The 10,523-nt window shown below is 38.5% G+C and overlaps 4 protein-coding genes across 4 annotated transcripts; 2 read left to right on the plus strand and 2 right to left on the minus strand.

Annotated features, from left to right (window-relative positions):
• Positions 1 to 1,116: 1,116 nt before the first annotated feature.
• Positions 1,117 to 1,927, minus strand: LOC108599339 (pupal cuticle protein Edg-78E). The gene is made up of 3 exons (XM_017986142.2): positions 1,900 to 1,927; positions 1,623 to 1,689; positions 1,117 to 1,562 (listed from the first exon to the last, which is right to left on the minus strand). The coding sequence occupies exons 1-3, from the start codon at positions 1,925 to 1,927 to the stop codon at positions 1,127 to 1,129; spliced, it is 531 nt and encodes a 176-aa protein (XP_017841631.2). The 3' UTR covers positions 1,117 to 1,126.
• A 1,674-nt stretch (positions 1,928 to 3,601) lies between these two features.
• LOC108598310 (pupal cuticle protein Edg-78E) lies at positions 3,602 to 4,067 on the minus strand. The gene is made up of 2 exons (XM_017984926.2): positions 4,030 to 4,067; positions 3,602 to 3,970 (listed from the first exon to the last, which is right to left on the minus strand). Exons 1-2 carry the CDS (start codon positions 4,036 to 4,038, stop codon positions 3,602 to 3,604), a joined length of 378 nt encoding a protein of 125 aa, XP_017840415.1. The 5' UTR covers positions 4,039 to 4,067.
• Positions 4,068 to 7,703: 3,636 nt separating this feature from the next.
• Positions 7,704 to 8,264, plus strand: LOC108598311 (pupal cuticle protein Edg-78E). The gene is made up of 2 exons (XM_017984927.1): positions 7,704 to 7,715; positions 7,779 to 8,264. The coding sequence occupies exons 1-2, from the start codon at positions 7,704 to 7,706 to the stop codon at positions 8,262 to 8,264; spliced, it is 498 nt and encodes a 165-aa protein (XP_017840416.1).
• A 1,010-nt stretch (positions 8,265 to 9,274) lies between these two features.
• On the plus strand, positions 9,275 to 9,733 carry LOC108598312 (pupal cuticle protein Edg-78E). The gene is made up of 2 exons (XM_017984928.1): positions 9,275 to 9,295; positions 9,359 to 9,733. The coding sequence occupies exons 1-2, from the start codon at positions 9,284 to 9,286 to the stop codon at positions 9,731 to 9,733; spliced, it is 387 nt and encodes a 128-aa protein (XP_017840417.1). The 5' UTR covers positions 9,275 to 9,283.
• Positions 9,734 to 10,523: the final 790 nt, after the last annotated feature.

Here is a 10,523-nt window from a genome sequence, read left to right on the forward strand (position 1 = left end):
GTGTGTGTCTTCAACTGTTGTACAAGCTGATGTGCATGCTCTTTCGCTGATTGAAAGTGAATTTATACACAAATGCAAATGTGTCCCAAAGTCATTGGCTCAGTGATTGGTTCAGGTGGCTCGGGAAACTCATCTACATAGCCATAACAGTAACAATAAAATCACTTAATAGACCAAATTTGGTTCGCTGCCCCAGAGAAGTGCGTTACGTATTAATGTCACAAAGTCTGTCAACGAATATTTACATCGTGACATTGTTTTGCGATAACTTTTATTACTTTTCAAAACAAAAGAGTAACTCTTATATTATGCATGTATTATAATAATTAATTAGTTCTCTTAGCGCGTATTAGGCATCACATTTTCCAAATTCTGTTTTCTCGGTCCATCAATTTTCACGCAAAATATCAACAAAATATAAATATAATTTCCACAAAAACTGCAATTATCTGTAGCTCATTTAAAAAACATATGTAAATTTTATACAGCTGTATATATGTATAACAGAGCTGAAGGCGTTGTTGCCAACGCTCGCCCTCTAATTAGCTTTAATTTATTCCTATCATTGTTAATTTAAAATAAATAAATAAATACTTGGTTCTATATAATAAACTTGACTTAATCAGTCTAGTTTCTTTGATCAGTGGCTCATTTGGTATGTAGAATAGCATTAAGTATAAAGTAGTAGCATGTTAGTCATACTAGTAGTGGTAAATATAGTAGTAAGAATATAAGTAGTAGTATAAAAATCATTTCATTATCCATTTTGGCTAACAATTTCGAGCTTGTTCTGAATAAAAACTCAAGACTCAAGACATTTGAATGTTCATACATTTTAGATTTTTAAAACATTTTGATAGTGTTTGTTTAAAAGCCATAAATTGTTCATAATGTGCAAAAGTAATTAAAAAAAAGTTCATTCTTTTATAAAGAATGCAATCCTTAGACATGTATCATCACACGATCTAAGCCGCTTTCATAATTAAAAATCCAACTTAATTTCAAGAGTCAAGTTCTAGTCAAAAAATGTTTTTAAATTACAGTTGTTTAATGTATTTGTCTTTATTTACAAAACATTTGTTTATTTAATTTAAATATCGAATTTAGAGACTTGTGTATTCTAAGTCTAACCGCGACGGGCTGGCTGACGGAACTGCTGCTGGGGCTGCACAAAGCGTGGCTGCTGGACGAAGCGTGGCTGCTGGACAAAGCGAGCCTGCTCCGTTGACTCGTATGATGGGTGAGTGCGGATGTATTCCAGAGAGCGGAGGATTGCTGGTGGGATGGCTGGGCCAACGGGCAGATGAGAGCCCTGAGGCTGGAAGCCATTGCCATCGGCAACATAAGCCACCTGGACCAGCTGACCTTCTGGGGAGTAGTAGCTGTAGCCACCGTTGGCATACTCACCACCGACACCAGCTTCCTGACCAGCAATGCCGTTGGAGGTCTCGTATTTGTACTGATATGAGCCATCAGGGCGAATGTCCTGGGACTGGCTGCTGGTGGCCTGATGATCGTATTGCGCATAGGCGCAGGCGACGAAGGCGGCGGCAATAAGGCAGCTGCAAGAATAATCGATGAATTAGACTAATCCCATTGGATCCTTTGGTTGGTAAACTTACGAAGCGGAACATATTGATTGGTTGTGTGTCTTCAACTGTGGGACAAGCTGATGTGCTGACTTGTTCACTGATTGAGGGCGAATTTATACAGAAATCTGTCTCAGATTCTCAAACCTGCTCTCAGTGGTCTAAAGCCATCATAACCTGTGTGCTGTGCTGTGCTCAGCTCAGCTCAGCGCATCGGCAGCGTGTTTAAGGAAACTCATCTAAATAACCATAACAATAAAATCACTCAATAGACCAAATTTGGTTCGATTCGGCAGAGAATGTGCGCTACGCATTGCCACTAACGTCATCACCATCATCGCCGTCAGTCTACAAGTCTGCCAGTCTCTAAATCAACGCCGCATGCGGCGCGTTGTCAATGCCGAGCGGCAGTCCCTGCTCCGATACTCAGCCCGACGACACACCCAAAATAAAAAAAAACAACTCTTGGCTAATTTGAACGTACATACATATATACACAAATTTAGCATAATTTATAGCCGTTTTACTTTTTATTTTATTTTGAATTTCCATAGTCCGGTTTCAGTTCGGTCGGTCGGTCGGTCAGGCAGAAATGTTATTTCATTTTTTCTGATTACTGAGACGCTAAACGCGAGTTAGATTAACAAATTGGCCATAACATTGAGCTAATAGTGCTGTGAGCTTGAAATCAGATAACAAAACAGGATCTGCTCGTAGGCAATAAAAATCTGTGCTCTGCTCTTATCTGCGGCTGTCTTTAAAGTGTTGATGGATTTGTTATAAATTAATCAAAGATTTGTTTAGGCCATACATAATATACTGGTTTTCGCTTGTATTGAAAATATTTGAGTTATTGCATAGCTCTATTAACTTGAATTAGTAAGTGTATTAGGCTTTCGACTTAAGAATTCGCTGCCTAAATTTTTCTTTGCTTCATTCGCTCTATTTGCATTTGAAATATATAAATTAAAGCATACATTTTTATAATATATAAATTAAATAAACATAAGACCCTGGATTGCATTTTAGTCAAAGAGCGGCTTGCAAGTTATTTGATTATTATTTTGATTTAAGTCAATCAATGTTTTTTTTGTAAAATAGTTTTAGTTTTTTGCTTAAAATAAACTCAATACCATTTTTTATGAGACAACAACAACAACAATAGCAGCTCACATTATGTTAATAACTTTTTTGAAAAGCGAAAAGCGCATAAACTGGTTTACACATGATATATGGAAGAGGTTTACTTTTTGCACGAGTTTTAATATTTTCGATTAGTTTTATATGCTAATTGTGCAGAATATTTGCTCATCTGCAAAGGCATAAGCAACAACAAATCGCAATAAAATACCATTTTAAGCGAGATTTACTTTAATTTATAGTTGACTTGCTTACAGTTATTTATTAATTTCACACGTATAAAATTTTATAACCAGTTTGTGTTTTCATTTCGGCAACATTAATAACTTAATGTTGACGCACAATAGCTAATTTAAATATTTTGATTGCCTACATTATAGATAATCGAAATATTAAAGAAAAAATTGGTTACAGAAGTTAATTGGCTTGTCACTCGTTAAGCATTGTTATAAAGAAATTTAAATGCAACCAGTTTGAAACAAATAGTTTGATGGCTGCGCGTGTCGAATTTCAGAGCTTCCATCACAATTCTAAAGGCAGCGAGGATTTGCACAAATTATATTTAAGCAAATAGATTAAGCCACAATTTAATATAAATACATAAATTATGAAAACAACATGCTTAACTTTAGCATTTGAAATGCGAAATTTGGAAAACAAGTTCTGCTTCCGGGTCAATTGTGAGTTGCAATAAATTCTGGGCATGTCTAATTTAATGAAATGGAAATGACCAAATGCAATTTGGTTCCAGTGGGAGCAACTGTCGCTTTTTATAGCAGTTTGTTGAAATTTATTAAAAAATACAATTTTATTGTTTATTTATATGCAGCTAAAAAAAGCTGAAATACTTTTATTTTATTTGAATCAATAACTTAGAAGAACTGATGGCGCTGCTGCTCCCTGGGCGGATGCGTGCGTATGTACTCCAAGGATCTGAGGATATAAGCAGGAATTGGTGGTGGAGTGGGCAGATGAGCGCCTTGAGGATGGAAGCCATTCTCATCGGCGGTGTAGGTTAGCTGAATCAGTTGGCCATCGGGCGCATAGTAGGCCGATGAGCCGCTGGCATGTTGACCACCAATGCCCTGCTCCTGCTGGGCAATGCCATTGGAGGTTTGATACTGATACGCATAGCTGCCATCCTCTCTGACATCAGATTTGAAATCACGCGTTTCAGCGGCCGCATCGAAGGAGTCCGCGCCAGCATGAGCTATGGCCAGCAGGGCAATGGTTAAGATTACCTTTCAAGGCATTTAAAGATTAGTCTTGGCTTTGCTAAGCTCCGGTCTGCTGCACTTACGTATTTCATTCTTGGACTTCTTGGTTTACTTGTTGTCAACGTTGGAGTCAACGCTTTAATGAATGCGCCTGCATGGCCGGCTGGCGAATTTATAGCGTTTCTTGTGGGCCCAATTGCTCAGCAACAACATCCATAATGCTTTTTTTTCTTGTGTTTCTTATAAGTTTTTAGCATTGAACCTGAACCTGAGAAGCAACAACTACAATCGACAGTCACCGGCAAAGCTTCGTCTGCGGTATTTAGTAGGGCCGAAACTGTGAATTTTTGGCTAAGAGATGGCAGCGTGAGCAGGCACGACAATTTAGTTATATTTCATAATTTATTATTATAGAAAAAGCCATTGTTAAAACTTACCAAGATATTGGTAAATGTGAAGCTCTAGAGCAAATGAGCGCAGTCAAGAGAAATATAAGGCTAAGTACTCTCCTTTAAATAAAGGAAAGCTGCTTAACTTTAAAGGCATAAGACAAAGATATCGCATTTCAATATATATGTATATAATAATATAATATCAAAAGATGAATCTTCATACCCCTACTACTCTTATTTGCACTAGTCTAATATTTTCTTAAGTTTAATTAAAAAAAATAATTATTTGAAACACTCAGAACCAAATGGCAAAGGATAAAGAGATAAAGATTTAAGTCTAGTATATGCTTTATTTGTATATCTTTCTTTATATTACAATCTTTTATTCCATTTTATGAAGTCCATCTCTAACGCTCTTTACTACATGCAAATGTATCTCTTGCCTCAACATATTAATATTGCCGTCTATAAAACGACCATAAACTACTTCAGTTTGATTCTTAGGCTGTCTTTGTGTTGGCTATCAATTTATTTTGTTGCTCCGCTCTCTCAGGCCAAATTAGCTACAACACCTCGGCTTAGACTTGAAGCAATTATTAATTAGCAAGTTTATAACACTTAGCACCAATTGTTGCCACACATTTCCTGTTGACAAATTAAATTATATGTTAAAGCAGACTAAAGCCAGCTCTCTGAACCCGAAGTATCTATATACCCGCATCTAAATTATTTAAAGATTCGTTATAAATGATGCATAAGAAAGGTCAGCACAGAATCCAGCGGCTTCATTTATTATAAAATCGCAGAGCGTGCCACAAGCAACAAAAAAAAAAAAAGAAACCTGTGCTGCAAGTTTGTAGCAGACGCTGCTGCCGTCGTTTGTTTCTGACCTTGCCACATCATGTGTCTGTCTGACTGTCTGAGTGAAAACGGGATGAGCAAGTTGCGTTGTTTTATGTTTTGATAAGAATATTGGCAATGCCAAAATGCAATTTATTTTGTTGGCAGTCTCGAGACTTTGTTTGTTCTCAAAGTGACATGCTTAACATTTTTGCTAGTTTTTGTCTAAAGCCAAGTTCTAGCTAATAGTATTTTAATAGCATGCTATTCACGCGTAGCTATTAACACTCGATTATAAATATGCATGAGAGCGTTTAGATGACATAATTAGCTTTAGCTTGACCAGATCTAAGGAAATGCGGGCGTGTGCCAGACAAACTTGCAACTTAATGAAAAGGCAACAAAGCCAGACTCAAAAAACCACATGCTGTTTCATTTATAAAAGAGACAGAAAGACAGAGCGACAGACAGACAGACAGACTGTAAGGTAAGTTGCCGAAAAAAAACTTAAAACTCAATACCAAGCGGCTTTCAAGTTGAGCTGGGGCGTTAACATGCTTCGCATCTTCTGTTGTCTTATGTTTTCATTTAGTTTTTGTTGCTGTTTTTTTCTGTTTTGCTGCTGCTTTTAATATTGCTTTAATATAGCGCCGGCTGTACGCTTCGAAATATTTGCCGCTCGATTGACTTTAAATGGCAGGAAAAACTTGTTAAGAGATTCTCGGGTCTCTGTCGTTGCCCTTTTTCCAGCTGCACAAGCTCAAACTCAAGCTCAAGTTAAGCTTGAGCTCTCGGTGGCTGCCACACACAAATAACAATTACATACTGACCCAAATAAGGCGCAGCCTGCGACAAGTTGCGGCCTCAAGGTCAAAAACCACTTTCAATTCTAGTCCCGGTTTAAAGGTTTTTATATCGCTGTCGGCTGCTCTACATTATGTTAGTTTTGTTTGCATTTATTATAACTAATTAATTATATATGCAAGCGTTTTTGGTTGTAGCTTTTAGCTCTTGTACAATTGTGCGCGCTGCTTAATTCATTCATTCATTTATGGGCTCTTCAACATTAGTTTAAGTTTAAACATCATCATCATCAGCAGCAGCAGCATCAGTTAGCTTTGCAGCTGGTCTGCTCTGGCCTGGGTCCAGTCCATCAATACATTTAACATATACATATGTATATTGGCTCACACACAGCCACCAAAGTTGTAACTTTTATATGCAGCGCTGTTTATGTTACAAAAGTTGCTCTTTTGGCGTAACTTTAAATTAAAATGTAAATGAATTTCAACGCAAGTTTGTGTACCAAAGGTAAATACTAGTAAGTAAGTAAGTAAGTTTGTCTTGTAGTTTACACAAACGCTTAACAGCTTTGCAAAAATAATATTTTCAAGAGCTAGAAAATGCCATAAAATGTAACTAAGCTTGCTCTACTTTTTTATCAACCAACAAATATTTGCACCTTTCACCAGCTTAGGGCAAAGACAATGTCAACTACTTTCAATGCAGACATTATATTAGTTTATGGCCCAAGGTCAGGCGTGGGCTAAAATATTTGAATTCACCGTTAATTGTTTAACACAAATCGCACCTAATGAAGTAAGCCATCGTTCGATTTTTAAAGGTGTGCTACAGTTTGTTGTTAGCTTACAGTTTGAGCAGCACTGGTAAAGCATTAAAGATAAACAAACTTAACTTAATGTTTTTTATATATATTTATGAGCTCAGTCTGAAAATATGCTACAAATATTTAAGCCATTCACGTTTGCAATGAATACAAGTTTTAATTTATAAATTCACTCTCAATGGCAATGATTTCAACTAAATTATTTAACGTGCTCTTAGTTTTGTTTATATCTTTAGTTTTGCATAAAACAAATTAATTTCTGCTGTCTGCAGCCAAATAAAATCTAAAATATTTATTAGCTTAGCTTGCCTTTTAAATTGTTGTTTAAACAACAAAAGCTGCGAATATCAACCGCAAGCAAACAAAAAGCTCTGGCTGATTTTTATAGCACAAACGGCATATGTAATAGATGAATGAAGTATAAGAATTCAAAGTAGAGCGCTAAACGTAAACAAATTGGAGCAAAGCTAACAGTGGCAGTAAAAATTATGAAATGTGGCTACACATGCTTTCTATACATGGCTATAATTAATGAATTAACACCAGCTTGCGATTTAATTGCTTAAACGAACAGAGCGTAGCAAGGCAACGGGGGGGGAGGCGAAGCGGGCAGCGCGCCCTAAGGGCAATTGGTAAGCTTTGGACTGCAACTTTAATGAAAATTGAGCTAAGCTCAACTAAGCTGTGATAATTGGCGTTTAGGTAGCTTGTGCCTTCGAGCCAAGATTATGTACGGTTGTTGTTAATGATTGCACTTTCTTTACACCAGAAAATTAATAATTTTTTGGTAGCTATATAAAGCCAGGGTCAGCTGCAGATTGTACATCAAACATAGTTTAGGCTTACAACAAGCAACTTTTATCTCTTAGCAACAATTCAAACCCCAAGCAAGGCAATAATGTTTACTCAAGTAAGTGGCAGCCAATAGGCTTTGAATACAAAATAAATAAACATTTCTCTTTGGCTTTGGCAGTCGCCACTTGTCGTCATCTGCGTGGCTGCTGCAGTTTGCCTGGGCGCCGTCTATGCTGCGCCTTCGGACTCTGCGGACGCTCACGCAGAGATTCGCAGCTTTGTGAACGAGGCCAAGGTGGATGACAATAGCTACAAGTATCAGTTCGAGACCAGCAATGGCATCGCTCAGCAGGAGCAGGGCGTGGGTGGCTACTATGCCAGCGGCTCATCGCAGTATTATGCGCCAGAGGGCCAGCTCATTCAATTGACCTACACGGCTGACGAGCATGGCTTCCAACCACAAGGTGAACATTTGCCTACTCCCCATCCCATACCAGAGGCTATACTCAAGTCGCTCGAATGGAATCGTGCACACCCCGAGGAGGAGCAAGAGGAGCACTATGGGCATGGAGGACATGCCGATCAGGCTAATCAGTATTTGCAGGCGCCAGCTGCAGCAGCAGCGCCCGCAGCATCGGGTTTGCCCTATGAGCGCAAGATTTAAGCTAACAATTTAAACTTTGTAGTTCACTCTGTCGCCTTTAGCTCTCCACTGTGTGTGGCTGTGTGTCTGTGTGTGTGTCTCAAAACATGACTGAGTGCGTCGTGTCCTGTCGTTGTCCTTTACCCATGCTTGTTTGCATGAACCAAAGCAGCAAACAATCACTGCCAACAGTCAACGCACACACAGGGCTATTATACGCACACCTACACACACACACATACACGCAAACGCACACACGCACACGCACACACATACATTTTGTACATATACATCCATCCGTAGCTAGTGTTGCTTTAGCTTGTCCTTTGTCGGCTCGACTGACGTTGACATTTATTGCCAGAGATAATAATAATGTAATAAAAGAAAGAGAAAAAAAAAAAACAAAATACAATTTAATATTGTTGTTAATAGTATGTACAAATGGTGTTACAGGCATGTGCCCCCCCCCACCCCAGAGCGCCCACTTACTTCACTTAAGAGCAAGCCATATGGTCAGAGCTGAAGTCAGAGCGCAGAGGCGGCGCTAACCTTTGCTAAAAGGGGCCAAACTTAAAATCAACTCGTTGTTTTCAGTGTAATAGCATCTTAAGTATTATTTAGAGGTGGGTGTTGCCCCTCTTGCTACGCCTCTGCATATTTGCTTAAGTAGCGCTCTCTATGCATAACTTTTACATGTTTTTAATTAACTTAAAATTTAATACAATGCATTATTGTTGCTGCTTCGCTTGCTGCTGCTGCTGATGCTGCTGCTGCTGCTATTGGCAACAGCAACTCGTTTTTTGTAGTTCGATGTTGCAACATGTACGAACATGCAGCGCTTTTGTCAATTCGTCGCATTTGATTTAATTAACATTTTTTATGAATTTCGTTTGTAAGCATTTCAGATTGGCTCACACCTATAAATGATTTGCATATTGATTGCCGATTTGCTTACACTATAAATGGAGCAGCGCCCACGGCAATCTCTTCACTTGGTCACTTACAGTCAACGCCAACTCAACTCCACTTCCAACTCCAACATGTACAAGCTTGTAAGTATAAAGGGATATATCAATATGAAGTGCTTGAGGACTGACAATAAATTTCATATTTAGCTGCTGATTGCTGCACTTTTGGGCTGCGCTGCTGCTGCGCCTGCTGATCTGGAGACTGGCATTACTAAATTCGGTTCGGAGGTCAATCCAGATGGCAGCTATGCCTATGCATATGAGCAAACCGATGGCACTGGAGCACAGGAGCAAGGTCAAGGCGGTGTCGGCGCTCAGGGTTCATTCGGTTGGGTTTCGCCTGAAGGCCAACATATTGTTGTATCCTACACAGCCGATGCCACTGGCTATCATCCCAACTCCGATGCTCTGCCCACACCACCACCCATTCCAGCTGAAATTCTGCGTGCTCTGCAGTTCATTCAGGAGCATCCCACACCTGAGGAGCAAGCCGATCGTTCTGTGCGCGCTCAGCAATTTTAAGAAGTTTCAATCGTTGGAGTTTAGTACAATTTAATTTAAGTTTTCATTCGCATCAATAAACAATTGACAGCTTAGTGTAAATAACAAATCCAAGAGTCATTTTTATTACAATAATAAAACCAAAGACTTGCACTCAGCAAGGTCAAAGCTTTATGGAGCTCATGTGAAGACCTTCAATGCCTTTTATTAGTTTTAAAATTGAATAGAAAATCAAATTTTGGAACTTATGCTCCCAGTCCCATATGCAAGTTTGTTAAAGAAACTTGTTTAATATTTGTAATTGACTTAACTTGTTATACAAAAACTTTTAAATTTTGCATACTTTCAAATTAAGGTCACATTAAACAATTTGGGTATATTCAGATTCAGATTTGAGCAGCGGGCGTGCGTTGAGTTTAGCTGGCAATAGCTTTGGGGTTAGCTAAGCAACTGGAAATTTATTGCCCGACGGGCTCGCACACACAGACAGAGAGACAGACAGACAATAGATGCGATGCTAAATCATTGGGGCAGGCATATCCCACATATCAATTAGAAGTGCTCAGTGGCGGATATGAGTAGTTAATTAAAAAGATTAAAGCACGTGAGTTAATTAACTAATGCAGACATCGAGAGAGATGGGTAGCAATATTTAGTAGGCAGTGTGTGTAATTGAGGCAACAATTTGGCGATAGTTAAAGCTTTATATCTCTATGTTTGTATTTACATATGAAAATTCTACGAATTTATAAATGCCTGCTGCTAAAATTTGCATTAATTTATTTTGCAGCGTTTGCCAACACTTATGCAA

Source organism: Drosophila busckii, chromosome 3L (genome assembly GCF_011750605.1).
Source record: "Drosophila busckii strain San Diego stock center, stock number 13000-0081.31 chromosome 3L, ASM1175060v1, whole genome shotgun sequence".
NCBI lineage: Eukaryota > Metazoa > Arthropoda > Insecta > Diptera > Drosophilidae > Drosophila > Drosophila busckii.